Below are 26,490 nucleotides of genomic sequence, written 5' to 3' on the forward strand. Positions count from 1 at the left end.
TATGGAGCCTTCCTGATGTCGCCCCAAAGTTTAGATTCCCCGACATGTTTCCATGACACCCACTAGAATACTCCTATTGTAACAGGCATTGCACTTAGTTGTTACACTTTAAGTATCTAAAACACAAAGCATGGTGCCAGGCACAATTTAATATTTCTATCACTGCATCCAAATATACTCTAGTATGATTATTCATTTAGGTGTCTCTTTCCCCCAGCTATTCGACAAGCTTTCTGAGGGCAGGAACTGTGTCTTCCTTCCTCGGGGCCACACTTGTCCACAGTTTGGATGGAATAAAGAACAGAAGAGATACTATTGGACATAGTATTAGAATAACAGAGGCTAAACCCAGTATCCTCTTGAGGATCATATTATAAGGACGAGGCCACCTTTGAAAGTGATGGATAGCATCCTCGTAAACTCCCAACGCCGCTGAACGCTACCGTCTGACCTCTGTACCCTCAGAGCATAAAACATAATGTGACCGCTGCAGCATATTCTATACATGTTGTGGCGAATCCTACAGTCATTTTGAGACTTTCTTAAAACGGGGAAAGAAGCTACCCTCCTGTGCGTCAGATCCATTCCGGATGCCTTACACGCTCACACTTCATCCTCACCACAGCCCCACGAGACAGGTGTTACTGTTTCCCCTTAGGCGATCTGAGGTCCGAGAGCATCTACGTTTCACAAGATGGAGGAATTCTGCCCAACTCTGTCAGCTGCAGAAAACCTGGCATTATGAGCAGGCTTAAAAGAACAAGTGAAAGAAAGAGTGAAAAGCAGAGAGAATGGTAAAGAGTGCACATCAAATGGACTGTGTGGTTATTGTTCTTTGCTTCATCTGGTCCTGTGGACAGATGGAGGCCACATGATATCACTGATCTTTTGTAAACCACTTCCATAGATGTTGGTAATGAGGTAAGAGATACAGGGGCCTCGGGTTAACCTGCTGCAGCCAGTTTCATGCTGACCCTTTGAGATAAACTATCAACAGGAACGACACGCCCTGATTGGGTGAAAGACAAAGCAGCCCACCGCAGTCTCCTCATGCTTGTGGTCAAGAGGACTTCCCAGACTGACACATGCGCAGAAGGGGTCCCAAGTCATCCTCTAGTAATCTGGGCTGCGTTGTAACATCATTATAATACCATTAGCATTGCGGTTTTGACCCCCTCCCCACATGGACGCTCACTTGGACGCTCACGGGAAAGATTCAAAACGGTGCCTGGTGGAAGCCCAAATAAGGAATTGCAGATGATGTGATCATAGGGGAAGGAAAGGGGAGTCACCCTCATCGAAACCCCATTTTAACAACCTAAGCTGCCCCTATGAGGTGCACCTCACTCTGCAAGTTTGTCCCTGTGCTCTCCCACACGTACTGTGCTTCTGATAAATGCTGGGCCTGCTTTGCAATCTTGGTGTCTTGGTCGAACTCTTTCTTCAGAGGAGACAAGGACCGAGTTTCACCAAAAACAGTAATATAAGCATGTTCGAAACGACCACGGTTGGGGCATGTTTATGGCTTTGAAAAACTGAATCTAAGATAGCGAAATAAAACATTCCGAACACCTGTAACACATCTTGTCCTTGTTTTTCTGCCGTCTTTGCAGCACATAAACTGTCTTTGCCTGGGCCTAACATCTGTATTGGATTGCAGGCCGTGCTTGGATTTCAAGACCATAACCTATTCCTTTAGGACCAGCAGCTGTTCTTTCGGAGACCCTGTCTCCTGAAACAGGCCCTAAGAGCTACCGTTCTGACATCCGAAATGCTGAGAAAGGGAAGATCATAGGCCAGTGAATTGCGAGTGCCTCTTTCTTACACACTTCAGGCTTCGGTAGTTTTCGGAAGTTCCACAGAGGGTACTTTGCCGCGAAGGGCCCCGTTCTGACATGAACTGAATTTTCCCCACCTGGACATCAAGTGATCGACCAGGAAGTTTTCTTCTCAAGAATAACAGCACTGACTCTTCTTTCCCTGGCTTTCCTTTCAATAACAGCTGCATGGTATCCTTCTGCTATAAATGCTCCACCCTGGGATGAGGAATATCTACTCAATCAACAAGAAACATTTACGCGCAGCCTGTGTTTCTCCATGTGGTACCTCCTACAATGAAATGATCAGTCAGACATTAGGCTGTTTCTGTCCTGTCTCTCCTGATGGAATATGAGGAAGGCAGGAATTATCTGTCTTGTTCACTCCTGAATCCCTGGGCCTAGCACGGTGCCTGGCATGGAGCTGGCAGTTGGATATTTACGGAAAGAATAAATGGGCCTCCACTATCTGTGTGGCAACACAACAGTGACCAGCACGGGAGCTCTGCGCTGACCCTACTGCACCTGAGCTTCCTGAGAGCCCTCGCCCGACACTACAATGATGGAGAGGTGGCTGGGGAAGGAGGCTGGGGGTGGGTGGGTCCAGGGGAGGAAGTACAAAGGCAGTTTTTAGGTAACTAGCCAAAAGGAGGAACAGGTGCTGATGATCTCAAAAAATACAATGGAATACTACCCAGCCATTAAAAAGAGTGATACAATGCCAATTGCAGAGATGATCACACTAAGTGAAGTAAGTCAGACAGAGAAAGACAAATACCATATGATATCACTTATATGTGGAATCTAAAATACGACACAGGGCTTCCCTGGTGGCGCAGTGGTTGAGAGTCCGCCTGCCGATGCAGGGGACATGGGTTCGTGCCCCGGTCCGGGAAGGTCCCACATGCCGCGGAGCGGCTGGGCCCATGAGCCATGGCCACTGAGCCTGCGCGTCCAGAGCCTGTGCTCCACAATGGGAGAGGCCAAAACAGTGAGAGGCCACGTACCAAGAATAATAATAATAATAAAAAATAATAAAATATGACACAAACGAACTTATCTACAAAACAGAAACAGACTCACAGACATAGAGAATGGACTTCTGTTTGCCAAGAGGGAGGCAGGTAGGGGAGGGATGGCCTGGGAGTTTGGGGTTAGCAGTTGTAAACTATTGTATAGAGAATGGATAAACAACAAGGTCCTACTCTACAGCACAGGGAACTATATTCAATACCCTGTGATAAAACATAATAGAAAAGAATATGAAAAAGAATGTATATATGTGTATAACTGAATCACTTTGCTGTACAGCAGAAACTACCACAACATTCTAAATCAACTATACTTCAATAAAATAAATTTCTGAAAAAATTGTAACATTTTGCTCCTTAAGGTTCACTGAAATCCCCCCAATGTGCCAGTCACCGATAGCCTTAAAAATAGAAAGTTGTCAAGATTTATGGACGTTTTGAGGAAAACAACTCCAAGGAAAAAGCAAGCATTTATGTACCAATATATTTTTAAATAGTGGCTGTCATTAAGTCTGTGCTCGTTCAACAACTGGCTTTGGCAGTATTTCATTATGAAATAAAACAGGCAATTTTCTACACAACCCTTAACTAATGCCAAATACAGGCACACCTTCTACCTTTCTGAATAAACAGAAAGCCCAGTTTATTCAGGTCAGTGCTTATTTCTTTAGTACTGAAAGCCCTAGTATTAGAAATATTTTCAACTTAGGACCCTAACTACTAAAACTCTAGTTGACTGAGTTTCTATTTCTCCCACTTTATAATTAATTTTCAATTTTATCAAGATAAAATGCTTGTACATAATGTAGTAATATTTTCTTTCCATTTTAATGCAATCATTTAGGTACATGTACATATAACTAGTACTAAAGTGAATATTGTGACGATTACTCTATATAAGTACACCTGTAACATATAATATTGTACAGCAACTATACTTCAACAAAATATGTAAATAATAAATAAATAGTACTAAAATGCTTATAATTAAAAATACTCCCTGTCTCTCCCTGCTCCCTGTCCCAACATTCTCTTCTCCAAAGTACCCACTTTTAGCTCATTTGCTTCTTCTGGAACTTCACCCAATATCTGTACACAGTAAATGCCCCCTGGAGAGATCCCACTTGCCCTGTTCCTCCTCTGGGCCCCTGTACAGCCACATTCCTGGTTCTCTCCATTACCATTTTGGGAATCCCCTTTGCCTGTCACCTTTGTTAGTTCTCTTGTTTCTTGGATCATATTCCTTTCTCTTTCCCGGATTTCCCCCTATTGTCTTGCTAGATAATATTCTCCAGTTGCTTCTTAGGAAAAAATGCATTTTTTTGAGTACATACATACATGAAAATGTCTCTTTTCAACCTTCCCACTTGATAGTTGGGTTGGGTATAGAATTCCGGGTTGAAAGTCACTTTCTGGCAGACAGGGAGGTCATTGGCAAGTGTCTTCCAGAGCCCAGTATTGCTGTCAAGAAGTGTGATGCCTTATTGACTCTGGATCCTTTATATATGTCCTAGTTTTCCTCTGGAGGGCTTAACAGTAGGCTTCATCCCAGCAGTGAAATTTCACAGTGACATGCCTTGACACAGTTGTTTTGTTGTTGTGGTCATTTTGCTTTGGTGGAGACTTCCAATCTGGAAATTCATGTTATTCCCTTCTGAGAAATTTTCTCATTGATTTTCTTTCTTCTGTTTTCTCTGATCTCTTTTGAGGTCTCCTATTAGTCAGATATTAGACTAATTTAATTTTAATTGATTTCTTACTTTACTATTTTTCACTTTCTTCTTTTCTGTCTCTTCGACTTTTTGTTCTACTTTTGTAAGATTAACTCAACTACATAGCATGAAATTTCTCTCCTATACTGAATCTCTATACTGATTTTTTTGCTAACAATATAATAGGAATTGTAATAAATGCATTTTGTTACATTACTTCAATGTACTTCATTTATTTAACTAATTGATAATGTTTATTAACAGAGTGGCCTGATTTGGTCAAGATACCTTCAGGTTAGCCTCTTGTCCAAGTGATCAGTTCCATTAGCTTCCTGTTTCACTCTCAAAAGTGTCCTATTTTGGGTGATAAAATATATGGTCACACTATTTACTGAGCACTTAGTTTGTACCAAGTGCTGTTCTAAGTGCTGTATGTGTAACAACACATCTGTACAACAACCAGGCGGAGTAGATTCTAATCATTTTACAGATTGGGAACCTGAGGCATAAATCCTTTAAGTAACTCATCCAAGGTGTCACAGCTACCAGGTGGTAAAGTGGGGACTTGAATGCGGGAAGTCTGCTTCAGAGCCCTGCACTTTTTTTTCTTTATCAACTATATTTGTTTGTTTGTTTAATATTTGTATTTATTTCTTTATTATTGAGGTATGGTTGATTTATAATATCATGTTAGTTTCAGGTGTACAGCACAGTTTTATACATATATGTATGTATACATATATATTTATATTCTTTTCCAGATTCTTTTCCCTTATAGGTTATTACATAATATTGAGTATAGTTCCCTGTGCTGTAGAGTCGGTTCCTGTTGGTTTTCTATTGTATATATAGTAGCGTGTATCTGTTAATCCTAACCTACTAATATATCCCTCCCCCACTTCCCCCTTTGGTAACCATAAGTTTGTTTTCTATGTTTGTGAGTCTATTTCTGTTTTGTATATAAGTTCGTTTGTATCATTTTTTTTAGATCCCACATATAAGTGATATCATAGGATATTTGTCTTTGTCTGGCTTAATTCACTTAGTATAATAATTTCTAGGTTCACCCATGTTGCTGCAAATGGCATTATTTCATTCTTTTTTTATGGCTGAGTTATATTCTATTGTATATATGTACCACATCACTTAACCACTATAGATCCCACTTCATCACTGCTTACAATCCCTTATTTGGGGGATATTAGGTTATTTCTGAATTTGCATTACTGCAAACACTGTTGGGACTCCTTTCTAGGTAAACCTTTCTTTACCTCCTTCATTATTTTCCTGGAGGATAAATTCCTAGTGAAACCAGCTGTCTTGATTCTCAATTCACACTCTTTAGACTGTGCCGTGCTGTGCACCTCCTGAGGATAGGAACTGGCTAACAAACCACTTGATTATGAAAAGGCAGAAAACAAGAAAGCAGACTAGGAGAGCCTACACTCTGAAAAGAGCTGTGATCCCCAAGTCAACGAAAAGTCAGGGGAGGCTGTAGTTCATTCTGATTTTTAAAACTCGTAGTGCTCTCCTCTGCACGGCTGACACCTAGTCTGATCACTGTCACCTCAGAATCTGCAGCCTCCTTGACACCCACACCCTGACCCCCACCATCTACTGACAATGGCTGTCCATGGGAACCTGAACCAGTCCTTAAGACGTTAGTCCCAAGACAAATCTATACATCGGCAAATGAGTGGCAAAGAGGCAACTTGGTAGTGACATTAGGGCAGAGTCATATCAGCAGCTCCTTTCTGGAAGGAGGTTTGCCTGTGAATGATTGTTGATTTTATAATCTCAGCAAGACTTTCATTTGCATGGATAACAAGTTCACCCAGGTAGGCAGCCATCGATTTTCCTAAAATGCTCCTTCTAAATCCAGCTTACATTTCATCTCTCTCAGGAAGTCCTCATGACCTGAAGTTATCCAGCTTTTCCAGCCTGAGCTATACCAATCTGTGCCATTCGGGTACAAGAAGAACTGGGATCTGTCTTTTACACCGATTCAGCAAATATGTACTGAGTACCCGTGTATGCCACGCTCTGTGTTAAATGTAAGGAAGAGAAAAGGAAAGCAAGGTATTTCCATGCCCCACAATTTTCTACAGATTTCACTTACTCCTTAAACAAAACAAAAAGCCCTGCCCATTCACTATGTGCAGTGCGTTCTCTTATAATTTGACTCTTAATTTGACTGTAAACTGTTCTCCCATCTCCTATCTGTGCTTTTTATTCTTCTTATTGAAATTAAGCATACTGTTTGTATATATTGGAAAACACCCAACTGCAAACAGAAGAGACCACGGAAAAATGAGTTAGTCATCAGGTCACGTGTCTAGAGAAACTTCTGTATTTAAAGCAAGAGAATGTTTCCTTTAATTCAGAAGAAAACCCACACCCAGTTACTGCAATCATTCTCCATCAATGGATACTGCATTGAAATCTGTTTACATCTCTCTGTCTTGAGAGTCTGTCAGCTACTTGACAGCAAGGACCCTGTTTATTAATTAAGGTCTTCATCTCAAGTCTGTTGAAGTATATCTTTACTGGTCTTTAAGATGCAATAAACAGGAGAACACACCACTGATTTAATAACAGCTTTACATGGGAAGAGAAAAAGAGGCCCTACCTACATCTATAAACAATTATTATAAAACACATCCTGATTTCAAGAAAGTTAAATTTTAAAAGTATGCCCCAGAATGGAGGAAATCCTGTCATTGTCTTTGACTGGACTTCTGGTCTTGAAAACAGGGTGGACTCTTGCCTCTATTAAGTCAATGGACAAAAATTCTTTAGTGTTGGTTGTATTGACTCAACTCATCCTCCTCTTCCTCCAGTGCTTTTTCTGAGACCGCTGATAACTTCCAAATATTTGTCTGTTATTGTTTTCTGGGATTTCCATTTCCTCGTATGGAACCCTCCTCTGAATTCTTCGCTGGCTTTTCTAGCCTCCTGCTGTCCTCAGGGTCCTGCCTCTGAGGCTCTGTGGTCCTTCATCACCTTGTCCTCTGTGTGGGCGCCCCGGCCCCCCAGGCTCCTCCCCTTCCTCTCTCGGTCCTCATGAGTGGTGCTCAGCCCTGGCCGATCATCAGAATCAAGGGCTTGGGGAGCCCTTGGAAAAGGTCCAAGCCCAGGTCCCAACCCAGATCCACAGCATCAGTCCAGCTGGACCGATATATCAGCTCTGTTTTTCATGCACCTTAGCCTCCGAAGCTCAATTCCTTCACCTGTACAATCACGCTAATGCTGAAATCCGCTGCATCCCATCGCCGAGTACATTCTTGCTCCCCATCGTCACAGCAAACATCATCTCCTTTCTCTTTATTTAAAGCCTGCATGTCTTTGAAAGCTCAGCTCAAATCCTTCCCTTCTCACAGACTCCATCATCACAATTTATTCTGGATTGTTTACAAAGCACACTGAAAACTCAAGAGGGACCTGTTGACAATGAAACTGTCTCCTGGCTCAGCTTCCTACAACTGTCTTGTCACTTTTCAATTGTTTTCTCCACACAGCACTCCAACATTCCAAGGGATCTTTTTAAAGAAATTGGATTACGTTGCTTTCTATTTTAAATCTTCCAATGAATTCTCTTTGTTCTCAGGTTAAAATTCAAACCTTCTAACCTGGCCACAAGGTTCTACAAAATCTGACCTTCATCTTGCTCCCCTCCCATTGCCACCCTGGTCCTAACTAGATACATTCTTTCCATCCTCTGAGCCCTGTTCAGGCCGTTCCCTGGGCCAGGAATGATCTTATATTCACCTTCCCAAGCCAACTTAATAATTACTTCTTGGGTGAACACTTCTCTGACCTTCAGTCCAGGTCGATGTCCCTGGTAAAACCTTCTCTTTCCATCCCATAAACACTCTTTGTAATGAAATGTTTTATCATGAACTGGACGGAATAGGGCAGGATATTAACTTTTCTTTAATATACCACTATATTGTTTTATTTGTTGCCATAAGCATGCATTATATCTGTCATTTAAAAAATTATTTAAAAGCATGAAAGACAGTATGACATAGTTGTTCAATGTCTCTCCCCTTCCCTAGAATACAAATTCCAAGAAGGGCATATACCGGGCTTGTCTTGTTCAGCACTGTGGCTGCAGGATCTAGCAGTGCTTTGAACACAGGAGGCGCTAGATTTATAGAGTCAATGCAGTTGACTGAGAGGACAGAACATGAAAACCGTCGGGGAGGCTAAGCACGAAACTTGCCCAGGATGGAGATGGCCCTCGGTCCAGCTGAGAGAACGCAAGCAGGTGGGCACACCTGGGCCTGTCAGAGTCAGCATTCTCTTCCAGATCCTCTCCCCAGCCTGAAGGTGGGGCCTGGAAGGCTTTTAAGCAGCAGCTGTGCTTAGTCTCGAGAGGACAGCGTTCAGGTTACTGGCACCTGACTAGTTAGAAACAGGACCCGAGCCAGAGGCTGTGGGCAAATCTAATTTTTAACTTTATATTTAAATTTTTTATATTTAAAAATTTGTAACTTTTCTAATTGTATTTAATTTTTTAAACTTTTCTACTTATCATTTTCTAATTACATTTAAATTTTTAAAACTTTTCTAGTTATAATTTTCTAATTATAATTATCTTCATTAGGAATTTAGTACTCACCATATGCAGCTTGGTTTCATAATTTTGATCTGTATATTTATCTACAATTTCCCAACTGAATCCACAATTCCCTCGGTACAAGGTCTTTCTCATAAACATTTTGCATCCTCACGACTTGGTACAATCCATGTCATATTCCCTACAAGTGAATGCAGCCAACATTCTTTCATCCAAGGAAAATGCTCAAAGTGTCAATATTCCTCAGATTCTTTCCAACAAGTTTCTTATGTTTAAATAAGTCGAGCAGATGTTCACACTTGTATCACCAATGCTTGTTGAAGTTACTGTGATTTTCAATGGCCTTTCATTATTTTTGTTGTTTTTGCTTAGAAATATTTGATAGGGTATTTGTAAATAGGTGCTTGCAATGTTATTTGAACAAATGAAGTGGAATATTTAAATGAGAACATGTGCTTTGCATGCAATAATTGTAACTATTTCTCCATGGCTTTAAACATAGGACATGCTTTGTAAGTTGTAGGAATTGTGCAATGATATCTTTTGTTGTCCTGGATCGTATCGTAGTAACTAATAGACATTTGACATGGGGTTTATGGTCTTGTCTCTTTTTGGTGCAGCTTATGTTGTGGTGATACAGCAGAAACAGACTAAAAGCCACTAATTTTGTCCATGCTAATAACGGGAATCTTCAATGATTAAAAAGGAGGTGAAGTCGGCTCCAGAAACCCTGACCTGCAAAAGTCTAAGGAGAACAAAGACATTATTGAATCTGCAGTCCTTAAGAGCAATGCTGATTGATCCCTTTCTTAGAAATCTGAATTATATGTTCCATCTAGATGACACGCCTAGGTTTTGCTTTTCCCGTAATTGAACATACCTTGCACTAGGCATGTTTAATTTAGGTTACCAGCTGCTTTAAGAGAGTGTCAATTCAAGCCATGCTGTGACTTCAGTAGGGCTACGTTTATTAACCAGCATGACCCGTTATGATGGTTTCTAGGCCAACAGCATGAAATGAGGGTTTTTAAATTTTTATTTTTTTATTTACTTTTTAAATTATTTTTATTTATTTGTGGCTGCGTTGGGTCTTTGTTGCTGCGCATGGGCTTTCTTTAGTTGTGGCGAGCAGAGGCTACTCTTCGTTGCGGCGCGTGGGCTTCTTGTTGCAGAGCATGGGCTCTAGGTGCTCAAGTTTCAGTAGTTGTGGCACGTGGGCTCAGTAGTTATGGTACATGGGCTTAGTTCCTCCGTGGCATGTGGGATCTTCCCAGACCAGGGCTCGAACTCATGTTCCCTGCATTGGCAGGCGGATTCTTAACCACTGTGCCAACAGGGAAGTCTCATAAGGGTTTTTTTTAACCAAAAAAATTATATTCTTGTTCTTCCACAGAAAGATTTATATAGTTAAAGCTACCGGACCCGTCCAGTGGCTGTTCTTAACAGGCTGGTTCCTTTTTCTCCACTGTGCTCTCACCATGCTTGCCCCACCTCTTTCCTCCCCTTAATGAAAACCTAGTAGATAGTGAACATTTTGTTTATGAGGAATAAAAATTCATAATTATACAGAGAAACCTATAGGACATAAAAAGTTTTAAAATAGTAACCCTGTTCCTAATTTAGGAAGGAAACACATTAATTAATTGATGTAAAATGTATTAGTATGTGCTTACCATGGGTTCTGGTATCTGTGGCTTAGTTTCTCAACGGCAGCTTGACTGAACTCTTCATACTGTAAAAGGAAGAACATGAATTAAGTCCCCTGATTCCAATGTCACTGGGCACAAACATGTCTGAGAGTCTGGGTTCCTGGTCAAAAAGGAGGTCAGGTTGAGCAGTTAAACAGGAAATGCTAAGTTCAGTTGAAAGAAGATGGTCTTTTGATTTTTGAACTGAGAGGAAAAGGCATAAGAGGTAAAATAACTCTGAGCCTCTGTGCTTTCCCTTCCCTCTCTGTCAAAGGACAGGTGCTGGGTCCCAAGAAGAGTGTCATCCCCAGTCGCTAAGCTCCTAATGATTCTGTGTCTACACCAGCAGGCATGCAAAACCACAATTTAGCACTTAGATTCAAACAGCTCAGCTCTTTCCACTTCACCTTGCCCTCACAGAATTAGGAAATGTGGTGGCTAGAGCACAGGAAAGAGCCGGGTGACAGACAGCCTGTGGTGCAGTCTAGCTCTGAATGCTCCTTTCAGAAAGCTTCACAGAACACCGATAAAATATTTGGTTGTTTAGAACTAGTTCTCACATGAAAACATATCCCCGTGCCCTTCCCTGTGCATAGAAATTCTCTCTCATAACTGAATAGATGACTATAAACTGGCCTTTTTTCCCCAGGAACTGTCAATGGAGGACACATTTTATGCATAAACATGGGAAATGGGGGGGTCAAATTTATACTGAAAAGGGTTTGGGGCCTTAATCATTTCTCGATTTTCCATACTAGGGTTGGGAAACAGTGATAAGGATTATCGAAAGTACTTCAGTTTTGTCTATTTTTTTAAAATTAATTTATTTATTTTTGGCTGTGTTGGGTCTTCATTTCTGTGGGATGACTTTCTCTAGTTGCGGCAAGTGGGGGCCACTCTTCATCGCGGTGCGCCGGCCTCTCACTATCGCGGCCTCTCTTGTTGTGGAGCACAGGCTCCAGAGGCACAGGCTCAGTAGCTGTGCCTCACGGGCCTAGTTGCTCCGCGGCATCTGGGATCCTCCCAGACCAGGGCTCGAACCCGCGTCCCCTGCATTAGCAGGCAGATTCTCAACCACTGCGCCACCAGGGAAGCCCTCCACTTCAGTTTTGGAATGCATTTTTACATTGATGCAGGATGCTATATTCGTAACATCAAAAAGTAGCAAACTCAAATGAGGCAACTGACAAGGAATAAATTTCCAAAATATACAAACAGCTCATATAGCTGAATATCAAAAAAACAACCAACCCAATAGAAAAATGGGCAGAAGACCTAAATAAACATTTATCCAAAGAAGACATACAGATGGCCAACAGGCACATGAAAAGATGCTCAAAATCACTAATTATTAGAGAAATGCAAATCAAAACTACAGTGAGGTATCACCTCACACCAGTCAGAATGGCCATTATTAAAAAGTCTACAAATGACGAATGCTGGAGAGGGTGTGGAGAAAAGGGAACCTCCTGCACTGTTGGTGGGAATGTAAATTGATACAGCCACTATGGAGAACAGTATGGAGGTTCCTTAAAAAACTGAAAATAGAGTTACCATATGACCCAGCAATCCCACTCCTGGGCATATATCTGGAGAAAAACATAATTCGAAAAGATAAACGCACCCCAGTGTTCATAGCAGCACTATTCACAGTAGCCAAGACATGGAAACCCCCTAAGTGACCACTGACAGATGATAAAGAAGATGTGGTGTATATATACAAAGGAATAGTACTCAACCATAATGAAATAATGCCATTTGCAGCAATAAGGATGGACCTAGAGATTATCACACTAAGTGAAGTAAGCCAGACAGAGAAAGACAAATATCATATCACTTACATGTGGAAACTGAAAAAAAAAAAAAAAAGATTGTTTTCAACTAGCGAAAATAATCATAACTTGAAACTGGATATTCCCTATTAAGCAACCTTTAAATAAGTCTAGGTATTAATTTAAAGGGATATGTCTGGTAATTACATTCAGGTACTGTGAATGTGACACAATTTCTGAAATGAGCTGTTAAATTTGAGTTAAATTAATCACAGACATTGGGGCCCATTCTAGTTAACAATGAAAATCATTGCTTAAAAATGTCATTTTTAATCCCAAATCACCTCTAGTCTAGAACTGCCATCACTGAGGAATCCTCTTGCTTTCTTGCTATACTTAGCTCAGGAAGTTTTCCCTAATATATCCAATTTGACTTTCCTTACTAGAAAGGACCGTTTTCCATCTCTGTAACGATGAGGCCTTTCTCGCCAGCAGAATGAGTACAATGGCAATGCGTTTCAAGAATGTGTGGACACTAGAGTTTCTCTTCGCCATCCTCCTCCTTTGTAACATAGAGCTCTTAGTACCAAACATTGGAGTGGAAAATCCCCTAAGGCTACCTTTTCTTATGCTAATGTAATTTTTTCTTCACTTGCTTCCATTTGCAAAATATTACTGTTAACCGCTTAGGTGTCTTTCTTCCCACAGCCAGTGAGAAGCATTCTCATTGCTGGCGTTGGGTCACCAAATTGCATAATGCTGCCTATTCTAGACTGGAACTATTGAAGGGAGAAAGGGGGGCTTCAAGCCTTTGTGTACATGGCGCATTTGAAGCATTCATTTTATATTCAGAGTAGGAGTAGAAACAAAACAGTTCTCTCTGAAAAATGTCAGTGCTCAAGGCATGGATTCTGTGATGCATTTTTCTCACTAAAAAACAAAAATTGAACAAGGCAGTGGCTCATACTTCATTTTATGCCGCATTGTATGTGAGCTTGAGTTCAGTACCAACGTGAACTATATCCTGGTCTCCCTTTTTTTTTTTTTTTTTACTGCACTGTTTATTTAACTTGAATTAGTACGTCAACTTTCAGCAAACAGACTAAACATTAAGTTTCATGAGTTCCTTGACTCTGGCCCCAGTATGTTTTCTGTGGAGTATCCAGATAATGAGAAACATATTCCATTATGTTTCTAATGTGCTTATCATAACATAATTTAAAAATCCAGGACTTCCGTGGTGGCACAGTGGTTAAGAATCCGCCTGCCAATGCAGGGGACACGGGTACAAGCCCTGGTCCGGGAAGATCCCACATGCCGCGGAGCAATGAAGCCCGTGCGCCACAACTGCTGAGCCTGGGCTCTAGAGCTTGTGAGCCACAACTACTGAGCCCGCATGCTGCAACTACTGAAGCCCACGTGCCTAGAGCCTGTGCTCCGCAACGAGAAGCCACCAATGAGAAGCCTATGCACTGCAGTGAAGAGTCCCCCCACTCACTGCAACTAGAGAGAAAGCCCGTGTGCAGCAACGAAGACCCAACGCAGCCAAAAAATAAAAAAACAATAAAGTGAGCTAAAAAAAAAATCCATTAGGCAAGAAAATACAGTATATAGAGACATTAATAATACTAGATCCCATTTCTTGAGACTGTACTAGAGTCTGTACTAGATACTAGGCTAAGCGCTTTACACACATCTCACCTAATCCATTTAACAACACTCTAAGTTATTGTTATTATCCCTGTGGAAGACAGAATTCTAAAGACCCCCAAGATTCTCACTCCTTGGTATATACACCTTCTCCCAGATATTCAACCAAATACTAGGTACTGCTGTGAAGGGATTTTGCAGATGTAATTAAGATCCCAAATCAGTTGACTATAAGAAAGGGAGATTATCCTCAGTGGCCCAAACCTCACCAGGTGAGCTCTTGAAAGGATCCGGGCTCTTCCAGGCAAAGGGGATTTGAAGAATGAGAGGGATTTGGACGTGAGAGAGAACGTCTGTTGCTGGCTTTAAAGATGGAGGGCACCACAGCTATGGTATGTGGGCAGATTCTCAAGGCTGAGACTGGTCCCTGGCTGACAGCCAGCAGAGAAATGGGACCTCAGTCCTACAACCACAAGGAACTGAAAGCTGCCACAACCCCATGAACTCGGAAGAGCCTCCAGGCCTCAGGTGAGATCACAGCCACAAGCCAACACCTTGCATCCAGCCTAGTGAGTGCTGAGCAGAGAACCCAGCCAGGCCTCCCCAGGACTTCTGACCTACAGAACTGTGAGCAAATAAATGGTGTTGCTTTAAGATGCTATGTGGTATTGGGTCATGCTCAACAGAAAACTAATGCAATGCCCGTTTTATAGGTGTAAAAACTGAGACATTATAAAGAATAGTAGGCAGACTAGCATGCAAAGAAAGAAAAGAGGGAAGATGAAAATTTCTTCAACTGGCTACTTCTGCATATTCGGTTTTTCATTAAGGCATAGATTTGCCCTGAAAAGCACTATGAATCCTCGCTGCCTCACTTACTCTCAGAGAGAAGGCACATTTCTATTATTTTTTCTGCACTTCCCCAGAGAGATTCATGTTTTCCTTATTCACGTGATAATTCAAGATACACTAGAATTTTATTTTAAAGCAAGACTAGAACTTATTCTGTTGGGAATTGTTAGGATATGTGATGAGTAACCAATCATTCTGCTACCAGCCCTTTATCCAGAGTTAGCAGAAGGTCCCTACCAGGGTCTGAAATACGAGTGGATTCAACTCTTCAACCTACAGAAAAGCGACATGGGAGCTTCCCGAGTCTCTGCTTGTGCCCAGTACACAGTTTCTGAAATATAATCAAGTGCCTGGTTGGTGACCGTTCTTACCCTTGGAGTTTCCTAATGTGTTGGCACTGTTGTTAATTCAAAGGTTAGGAAGAGTGTCCCAAGTTAACTGTCCAATTAGCTCTACAACACAGAATTACACTGGGGGTGGTAGCTCAGGCACTGTGAACATAACAGTATAACTAAGTCTCAGTAAAAAAAAAATATATAGGTTAAGTAGTTCTCAAATAACTATTGAATAAGCTAGGAGGAAAATAATTCTCAATCTCACACACGCTTAAAAGCTCATCTCCCCCCCTTCTGCAACTTGGTCTCTTAACAAAGACTCTGAATGAGAAAAGAATGGGCTTTCAGTCTCCGTCTCCCATCATTTCTTGATGATCATGTACCCTGTGCTAAGCACTGCACGGAGGGTGTGGATGCTGTCAGTATAAAGCCAAATGAGACACAGCCCTCAGACCTGAAGGTGCTTACAGCCGTTTGGGATGTGGCTGGCACTGTGGAGACCAACTGTCTCACCAAAAACTCCAACAACGATCACAGCACAGAGAAACTTCCTACGAATTCCTCCCCAGCTGCAGGAGCCCACAAGGCTTGCAAAGCACTTATTTTCAATGCCATTTTCTTTGTGTCCAGAGACAGGGGGACCACATACCAGGGGCCCCTCTATTGAATGGGTTGTTTTCAATTTGCTCAATTAAGATTTCTTGGATCCTAGGTTCAGTCCTGGGAAGAGAACAGATATCTCCAGACTGCTATGCATTCTATGCGTTTTTGTCAAAGCAGCGGAGGTACCCCGGAAGTGGTGTACATGAATAGCAGGGAAAAGTATAATCCTAAATTTATAATGCTATTAGAGTTTCCTCCAAAGATCTTAAAAAGCCAAGATTTAGAAAACATACGTCCTGGTATTTTAGCCACCTGTGCTTGGGGTATTAGATCACGCGCAAGTTTCCAAATTGTTGACAGTAAATTTAAAGGACCCTGGCTGTGGAGCCAACGTCAGGTTTACTAGACCCCATTCTAATTTATACAACTTTTTCTTAGCTTTCTATCTCCCTATCATCATCAAATACTATTCGCTGAAAACCTATGGCATATGCTTAATACTAACTTTAAGAAGTGTAATTTTTTAAAAAGGTGATGTTTACATTGAGATGCAAACTCAAGATGCATGTCAAGACTTACAAAAGCTAGTAACCACCACGGTGTATTTTCAGCCTTCCTTAATTAGGAATAAAATCACTCACTAGACTCTAAATTACATTGAGTTCCTTTCTTCCTCCCTCCCTCCCTCCTTTCCTCCCTCCCTCCCTCCCTTCCTCCCTCTCCCTCTCTCTCTCTCTCTCTTTCTTTTCACATTTCCACATCCTAACAAAAGATGTGAACATTAGGATGTCTTTTTTTCCAATTCACCAATAATCGTCCATAAACTCACAGCCACAAGGAGGAAGCCCACATCTGGCTGGGGCTGGGATGCCTGGTGACATGTGGAGTGGCAGTGTCCCCAGCTACCAGCAGAGATGCTTCTCCTTCCAAACCCGCTATTCTTCACGGAATGGCTTTGAACACAGCACGGAGAGTGCATCTCAGTGATACGTGCCTCGCTTGTTGTTTTCATGGTCTGTTCCAGAAAGGAGGCATCAAACTTAAAAACTTATTTTCCGGGAGTTCGGATACAAGTAAGTTCCTTCCATTTATCTGAGGAATCCTATATAAAGCCAGGTTTTATAAAATGGAGAAGATATAACACCTGCATACAAGGGAGTTGATGATGTCAATATATTATTTTCAAGAAAAAGGAGGGTTACTTGGCTTCTGTAGCCAAGGCTTCTTCTCCTTCATAGACGGTCAGCATGTGGCCCTCCCCTACTAGAGGCTTCCCGTGGTACCAGGAAAGCCATTACTTTACACAGCACTTAAGGATGAAAGGTGCTAATGTAATTATTTTTATATTAAACGACAAACTATTAGGATGCAAATAACTCTAAGAAATATAAAGTGAGAGATAAACACACACCCATCTGGGAAAGAAACAGCAGCCACCCCAAGGCGCTCCTGATGTTAGGAAAGCTATTTTCTATTTTGCTCCTATAAGTTGGTTGGAAAAGGAAGCTTTATTATCTTTCAAAAGTCTTCTATATTGATAATAACATCTGGAGATTAGGAGTGTGAGATCTTAGGAATTTTAATGAGAGTGTTTGTGATTCGCCCAAACAAACCCAAAGGTAAATGAGAAGCTTGGGGGGAAAAACACCCAGAAATTCTAAAATGTGTGACTGGTGGTCTACATACTGATCAACTCCACACCAACAATACTTCTCTTTTCTAGGTGATTTTGAAAATTTTCCGGGACGCTCTCGTGTGGAAGTGGGTTTGGGAGAATGCACAGGGTGGGGCTGGAAAGAAGGTACAGTTTAGGGGGGGAACTTTACTGTCTGCTTTTTTTTTCCAGAATGCCAAAGATAATATTCAATGATATGTTTTGAAGCACTCTAGAGTGCTTATTACACAGAAACTGGAAAATAATAAAACTAAAAATAGAGCTACCATATGACCCTGCAATCCCACTCCTGGGCATATATCCAGAGAAAACCATAATTTGAAAAGACACATGCACCCCAGTGTTCACTGCAGCACTATTTACAGTAGCCAAGACATGGAAACAATCTAAATGTCCATTGACGAATGGATAAAGAAGATGTGGCACATTTATACAATGGAATATTACTCAGCCATAAAAAGAATGAAATAATGCCATTTGGAGCAACATGGATGGACCTAGAGATTATGATACTAAGTGAAGTACATCAGACAGAGAAATACAAATATCATATGATATCACTTATATGTGAAATCTTTAAAAAAATTACAAATGAACTTATATACAAAACAGAAATAGATTCACAGACATAGAAAACAAACTTATCGTTACCAAAGGGGAAAGGGGAGGGGAGGGATAAATTAGGAGTTTGGGATTAACATATACACACTACTAAATATAAGACAGATAAACAACAAGGACCTACTGTATAGCACAGGGACCTTCACTCAATATTTTGTAATAACCTATAAGGGAAAAGGATCTGGAAAAAATAGATATATATGTATGTATAACTGAATCACTCTGCTGTACACTTGAAACTAACACAAGATTGTAAATCAACTATACTCCCCCCAAAAATTTTAAGATTTAATAAAGAAACAAAAAAGAAAATAACTATTACTAAGCCCTTTCTTATTATGTCAAATATGTGGGTATATCCACTACTGATGATTCATTTTACTATGATGAATGCAGCATCTGTGTGCAGACGACGCAGAGTGGTGGGGATCAGGGAGAGGCTTGAGGCCCCGTGAAGAAAGGCCGGGCCCTTAGGAGACAAGGCAACCGGGACTGACCCGGGCGGACACTGCCTCGCGGAAAAGCGCTCGCCCTGATGAGCGCCTCACCCAGCGGCTCCAGCCCCGTGTTCCAACTTCGTTTCCTGTCACTCCCTCTCACACACGCTGGGCTCCCACGAAGTCCCTGAGCTCCCGGCCTGGGCTGAGATCCCAGCTCCATCCCTGACCAGCTGTAAGGCCTCAGGCAAGGGGCCTCAGCTGTCAATATCTCCGACCCCTCCTCTGTAAGATGAAACGGATCGCAGTGCCTCCCTCACATAGTAAATAGTCAACGGGAGCTCTTTTTAAAAAAAAATTATTTTATTGGAGTATAGTTGATATACACTTGTGTTGGTTTCTGGTGTACAGCAAAATGATTTAGTTATGTATATTTTTTCATATTCTTTTCCATTACGGTTTATTATTAAGATATTGAATATAGGTCCCTGTGCTATACAGTAGGACCCTGTTGTTTAGTAGTGTGTACGTGTTAATCCCAAGCTCCTAATTTATCCCTCCCCCTCCCCCTTTCCCCTTTGGTAACCAAAAGTTTGTTTTCTATGTCTGTGGGTCTGTTTCTGCTTCATAAATAAGCTCGTTTCTGTCATATTTTATTTTATTTTATTTTTTGGCCGCACTGCACGACATGCGGGATGTTAGTTCCCACACCAGGGATCGAACCCATGCCCCCTGCAGTGGAAGCACCAAGTCTCAACCACTGGACCGCCAGGGAAGTCTCTCTGCCATATTTTGGATTCCACGTATAAGTGATATCATATGATATTTGTCTTTCTCTGTCTGGCATACTTCACTCAGTAGGACAATCTCTAGGTCCATCCATGTTGCTGCAAATGGCATTATTTCATTCTTTTTATGGCTAATATTCCATTGCATATACGTGCACCTTCTTTACCCATTCCTCTGTCAATGGACACTTAGGTTGTTTCCATGTCTTGGCTGTTGTGAATAGTGCTGCTATGAACATTGCATGTATCTTTTTTTTTTTTAACATCTTTACTGGAGTATAATTGCTTTACAATGGTGTGTTAGTTTCTTCTGTATAACAAAGTGAATCAGCTATACAGAGCATGTATCTTTTTGAATTATGGTTTTGTCTGGATATATGCCCAGGAGTGGGATGGCAGGATCATACGGTAGCTGTAGTTTCAGTTTTTGAGGAACCTCCATACTGTTTCCCATAGTGGCTGCACCAATTTACATTCCCACAGCAAGAGCTCTTTTTATGTTTACTTTCTCTAAATAAATTCGCAGTGAGAAAAATGTCTCATAAAGCCGCCGACCTTGGATTGATTTATTCGACATCCATCAGGAAGTCTGTTCCCATGTCCATGAAACTCAGAGAAGCCCTCTGTGTTCATAACATGGGAATTTGGGGCAGATAAACAGGAGGCAGGAGTTTCAAAGCCTCGAAAACTTTCCTTTTTATGATATGACACTGTATCCCACATAAATATATTATTGGCGCGTCCCCACGGTTCTCTTCATTATCTTCTACACATCGCTCAAGGTATTATACCGTGTGATATATTGGTGGTAATAGCTGTTATGATTCACTGATTTAATATTGTCTTTGGGACCACACCTGTGAAGAGTCAGTCCTCAAGTCCAGTATCGCATTGTTTTTGTGGGAAAACCAAGTGTCAAATCATCTGGCCCTGAGGTCAGATGCAGGAGTAGAAAACAGGCATTGGGAGACCTGGGTTAAAGAAAGGCCAGGGGAGGGAGACACGAACCACTTAGCTACAAACCACTACGAACCCAGCTACGAACCACTTAGACACGCTCCTCAGTCTGAAACCAAAGGAATTGTTTCACTGGTCTCCATATACTGTTGCAGAAACAACACACATAGTTTGGCAGAGACCAAATCCATTAAAAAAAAGAAAAAGAAGAATGTACTGCTCTTACATCTGAGACAGTAACAAAAGCAGTGATCTTTACTGGTTCATTACGCGTGTATCATCATTGCACTGCAGCCCCACATCCGAGCAGGAAATAGCCAAACATAGAAAGACCCAGAAGAGAGACCCGATGTTGTCATTTTCACTGTCCACTGCAATGTGGGAACTTTTTCAGGTGTCACTCAGCCTGGAAGTTACTATCTTTCTACCCAAATCCAGATGATCTATAGACCCCTTCCCAGTGCCCCAGAGAGGAGAGACCATTCCCGGGCAGGAAGCAGCTGCCCCAGGCATGTTACCGAGAGTCTACTGCAGGTGCCCGAGCTTCCTTAGCTGCCGGTCTTACTGGAACCTAGAGCAGGAAATTAGGAAGAGCAGCTGTTCTGGCTATAATAATCCACTAGGTGAAGGTTTGTGCTTAAAATCAAAGTTCTGAGTTATCGCGGTGGGAGCCACCGGGGAATCTCTGAGGTTAGACAGAAACAAAGTGCCACGTTGGTGGGACTCTTACAGGCACAGACGTCACGGGGAAGGGATCGAGGGCTACCAAGGACAAGAAGCCAGAGACAGAAAAGGACGCGGATGCAGACGTCGCCCTGGGTTACATCGCACTGAGGAATGGACCAGCTCCCTACCGAGGAGGTGTGAATTCATGGCACAGGTGCTCACGTGTTATTTGTGATTAGGGGCTTGTTTCAAGGCATGGAGTGTCTGTGTATCTATCAGCTCAAACGTCACTTCCAGCCGAGTCTCATTGATTGGAAGGGGCTGCCTGGAGCTCTGCGTTGATAAGGTATCCAAGTCTGGGGCTTGACTCAGAAGCTGACCTTGACGGGCAGGGGATGGAAGCGGGCCCTGGGTGCAGGGTTGGGGGAGGTGAGCAGTCTTGGTGACAAATCCTAGGCCTTCGCTGGTGGGTAAATCATATGTGGTTCCTGACCTGTATGTACAGTCATTCTCAGCGCATCTTTTTGCTCTCATGATAAAGTTCTAAGTCCGAGGAATCCTTTAAGATTTGTTTAAGATCGTTACCTGAGATAAGTACATCTTTGAAAACAATTACTGTCAAAATGCTGGGGCCAAGCAAATGCACAGATGACAAGTCCTCAGAGCCCATGCCAAACAAGACCAGCTTCTGTGTGAGCCACGGGGTTGGGTGGCGGGGTGGAGGTCTCTGTATGCCTCACACGCAGTCCCACCAGGGTTAAGAGGCCCGCGCTATCACGCAGAGCGGGGATTTAGAGCCGTCTGTGAAATTCCATCAAAAGAAACCAAATAAATCCCTTCCTGGAAGGCTAAGTTGAGGCTGATGGGAATCTTGCATTCACAGCTGCACACACTCAAGATGGGCAACAGATCAAGGGCTGTGCACAAAAGCCCGGCGTCACTGGAGAGAAGCAACAAGGCAACAGATGTTCTGGACTCTGTTCAAACTGGCTGCCTCGCTTTGCGTTTGTCCTCTTCTCACTGGTGGCCACTTTTGATATCGAATCAGGTTTCTGATCTTCATCTTTATCGCCTGAGTGGAGTAAGACCCAGTTTAGGAACCTGAGCCCTCATTCTGTGTCACTGGCCCTGAGTGGCACTAAGTACAAAACCACAGTCCCAGTCATTGAAATCGGGGCGTCAACTGCGCGCCGGGCACCATGCAGAGCGTGTTCCTCATGCCCTCGTATTTAGAAGTCACGCCATAACAAGAATCATGCTAAGACAGAGTCTTTTTTTTTCAGAAAAAAAAAATTGGGATTTTTATTGTAATTGCATGGGAATTACTTTTATCAATCTGATAGATTTGACATCTTTATGATATTGAATCTTCCAATTCATAAACATGATATATCTTTCCATTTATGTAGATCTTGTTTCAATAGTTTTATCGTTTTTCTCCGTGTGCTGAACATCTTTTTTTTTGTTGAAGTACAGTCGATTTACAATGTTGTGCCAGCAGATCCCTTTTTAAGATCTATTCCTACGTACTTTGTATCTGTTGATGACACTGTAAGTAGTAGCCTGTTTTATTGCATGTTCTGTCTGTTTCTCATATATAAAAATAAAATTGATTTTCATACCTGGATTTTGTATCCTGTTGACTACCAAATTCTCTTATACTTTGAGGTGTTCTACATGGACAAGCATATTATTAGCAAATAATGATAGCTTTGCTTCTTCCGTTTCAATCCTTACACATTTTATACTTTTTTTCCCCCTTACTGCCATGGTTAAGACCACCAGTACAAAGCCGAATGGAAAAATCATGATTTGGGGAATCTGTGTCTTGTTCCTGATCTTAAAGAGAAATGCTTTCAATGTTTTATCATTCAGTATTGCTATTGTTATAGGCTTTTTTTGTTTTTTTGTAGGTTGTCAGATTAGGGAAGTTCTCTTTTATTCCTAACTTAACCTAAAAGGGTTTTCACTTTCTGGGTTTTGTACATAACTAGGAAAACCTTATGCTGGGAAGTTAAGAACCATAAAAGACATAGAGCCTTGATGTGTCCCAGGCACGGTGCCCAGCACTTTACAAATGTTTCTTTACGACAGCCTGATAAAGCAAATGCTCAGATTCATGATGAAGAGGCACAGAGGTCAAGGAACTGGCCAAGGCCACTCACAGCTAGCAGGTGGCAGGAGTGGGATAGGAATTCAGGTGGTCTTAGGAAGTGGGCACTCGAACACTGCCACAGGGCAGAGGAGGCATGGAGACCCAGGGAGATGAACTCAAGCCCAGGGTCGCAGAGTTGGACCTGACTCAGAGGCAGGAGTGGAACCCTTCTTGACCTCAAAGACTGAGCTCTCAGCTGCTCTCCTGTACTTGCCGAGGGTTGGCCAGAAAAAGGCTTTTTCCTTTATTAACCTTTACTATATGAGGCTGTACTATATTGCCTTAAGAAATCCAGTTACTGCATCGTTGATACATATTTTCAGGCCAAGTCTCACCTGGGAATAAAGTCTGAATTCTCAGATTTTGCTTCTAAAATCATCCGTGCTCTCTCCTGTTTCAGAGGAGAACGTGTGGGGTCACGCCCACATCCACATCACCAAACGGAGACAGACAGGTTTTCTAAGAGCCCTCTGACTACGTGCCCTGGATGGTCTGATTTAAAGGCATGAGCCACACAGCGGGTTTTAAAGCCCTGGGGCTGGTTTCTAGGTTGGTGGATGAAGTGCAGCACAGGCTGCTGCTTTACCACCACCCACTCACCAAGCCTTGCAAGGATGGGGGAGCGTGTGTGAATGTCACAGCGTAGATGGGAATCTGGATGCATTCCAAAGCCAAGTGCAAATGCTCTTGGAGTGCCCTCGGCTTCATTCCCTTCACACCTCTCCTTGCCGGTACTAAGGGACGAAGGGAGTGATAGCAGCAAGTACATTTATTCACACACTCATTTTTCTGCAAAAACTCCAATGCCATTGCTTCTCAAGGACAGGTCGAGAACATGACGTTTCCTACGGAAGCAAACTCAGAAAGCTTTCAAACCAGAAAACAATGTGCAAGGAGGAGCATAGATTTAAGAAAAATACCTTAACGTGAAAGCCAGTCTGAAGCCTGGTTTTGTTGATAAAATCATACACTGGTATTCCCCAACCAATTTCACCAACATACTCAGGTTTATATTTGGCCGGCAAGCTTCTCTTTGAGGCAGGCCTCTGTAAATATCTGAGATCTCCCGTTTTTTCTAATGCAGGACGCTTTTCTCCTATATAGGAAGTATGCTGAGCAACTTTAGGGAGATGGTCCTTTACATAATCTGGGCCTTAAAACAGAAAGAAAAAAACACTTTGAAAAAATCTCCACACTTTATTCTAAGATGCTTTATTCTAAATGGTGGAAATAATAACAGCTAATGCTTGTATGTCATTGACTATATTCTAGGTGCTCTCATAAGCCTTTTAGATATGTTAATTCAATTACTCCTTGTATTAACCAAGTGAAGTTGGGAGTATTATTTCCCCCAGTTTATAGGTGGGGAAAACAAGGCCCAGAAGGATTGGTTACTTGTCCAGAGTCACAGCTAATGAGCCGACAGGCTGTCTCATGGTTTTCTTTACAACCAACTTAATACAGACACGTTCTTTTTTTAAAATTTATTTTATTGAAGTATAGTTGATTTACAATGTTGTGTTAATTTCTGCAGTACAGCAAAATGATTCACTTATACATACATATATATATATATATATAAATATACATATACATTCTTTTTCAGATTCTTTTCCATGATGGTTTATCACAGGATATTGAATATAGTTCCCTGTGCTATACTATAGCTATAAGTCTGCTATAGTAGGACTTGGTTGTTTATCCATTCTCTATATAATAGTTTGCATCTGCTAATCCCAAACTCCCAATCCATCCCCCCAACCTCCTCGCCCTTGGCAACCACAAGTCTGTTCTCTATGTCTGTGAGTCTGTTTCTGTTTTGTAAATAAGTTTATCATTTGTATCATATTTTAGATTCCACATATAAGTGATATCATGTGGTATTTGTCTTTCTCTGTCTGACTTACTTCACTTCGTATGATAATCTCTAAGTTCATCCATGTTGCTGCAAATGGCATTATTTTGTTCTTTTTTATGGCTGAGTACTATTCCATTGTATATATGTACCACACCTTCTTTATGCATTCATCTGTCAATGGACATTTAGGTTGTTTCCATGTCTTGGCTGTCAAATAGGAGACACAGTCTTTACACTAAAACTCCTCACTAATACCACATATGCAGGATGTTGGTCTTTAGATATCGAGATGTTTTATCTAGAGAGATAAAATCCTGAAATGAGGATTAGAAAATTCCCCAAATGTATTAGAAGCCATGGGAAGATGGAGAGAATTGTCAGATGAGGACAGCTCATAACGGATGATGCCCAAAGGCAGGGGCATTTAATAAACATCGGTATTTTAAATGTAAGACAATGAACAAAGGAATCAATGAATTGTGGAAGTGGGTGAAGCAAAAATAACAGGAGGTGTGGGAAAAGATGGCTTCCATACACTTGGTGTTGAGAGCTGATGACGTGAACATGTGAAGAGGAGCCAGAATGGTCCTGATTAGAACAGACAGTGATCTGCTGGCCCAGGAAGAGTTTCGGAAGTCCCGGAACCAAAGTGGCTGCAGGATTGTCTGGGCAGGTTGGGGAACACAAAGAAGAAACGTCACTCCTCTTACCCAAGGTGAACCCCAGACCTTGGAGGCAGAGGCTGTGCTGTGGTCACGGTGTCACCTGGCCCTTCCTGACCCCGTGGCCCCTCTCATTTTGTCTTGGGTCGTGGAGCTCAGGGTTTGCAGGGAGCACAGGTGGGCGGGGGGTTGACCACATGCTCCGATGCAGTGGTCGGTGTGGTTACAAGTCTGTGCCTGGAAACATCATCCAAGCTTTCCAAGGGAGCTGAAAATGTGAGAAATCGCTCCCCAGACACAGGCTTGGGGCAGATGTTGCCCCAGCTTCCCAGTCACCGCGGCTCCCATGACGCCTGCGTGTTCACTGTGCCTCATTTCCCGTGACGGACCCGTCGTGGACCCAGGTTCTCACTCAGGTAAAGTATAGGATGGCCCAAGCATGAAAAACTGTTTTCTCTCCCAATGTGACGGGTGTTGAGCGCTCACCTACAAAACTCCTGCCATAAGGAAAATTTTGCAATCTCCTCCAAACAGCATGAAATTACAACTGTATTAGTCTTGCTGGAAGTTCAGGGTATTTTGAGGCTGGTGTTTTCCCAAATGTTCCCCTAATATTGCTCCTGTGAGTG

At 42.1% G+C, this 26,490-nt stretch overlaps 1 protein-coding gene across 3 annotated transcripts in view; it reads right to left on the bottom strand.

The window, feature by feature from the left end:
• Window positions 1-26,490, bottom strand: part of SPMIP2 (sperm microtubule inner protein 2) — a 159,615-nt gene that overhangs the window by 29,970 nt on the left and 103,155 nt on the right. For 2 of the 3 annotated variants that reach the window (XM_060011948.1, XM_060011947.1), the window contains exons 2-3: window positions 24,262-24,494; window positions 10,816-10,874 (exon numbers count right to left, since the gene is read on the bottom strand). In XM_060011948.1, the coding sequence (XP_059867931.1) occupies window positions 10,816-10,874; window positions 24,262-24,494 (292 nt within the window). The remainder of the gene's footprint in view (window positions 1-10,815; window positions 10,875-24,261; window positions 24,495-26,490) is intronic. The other variant, XR_009519478.1, reaches the window with a different exon arrangement.

This window comes from Delphinus delphis, chromosome 5 (genome assembly GCF_949987515.2).
Source record: "Delphinus delphis chromosome 5, mDelDel1.2, whole genome shotgun sequence".
NCBI classification, from domain to species: Eukaryota; Metazoa; Chordata; class Mammalia; order Artiodactyla; family Delphinidae; genus Delphinus; species Delphinus delphis.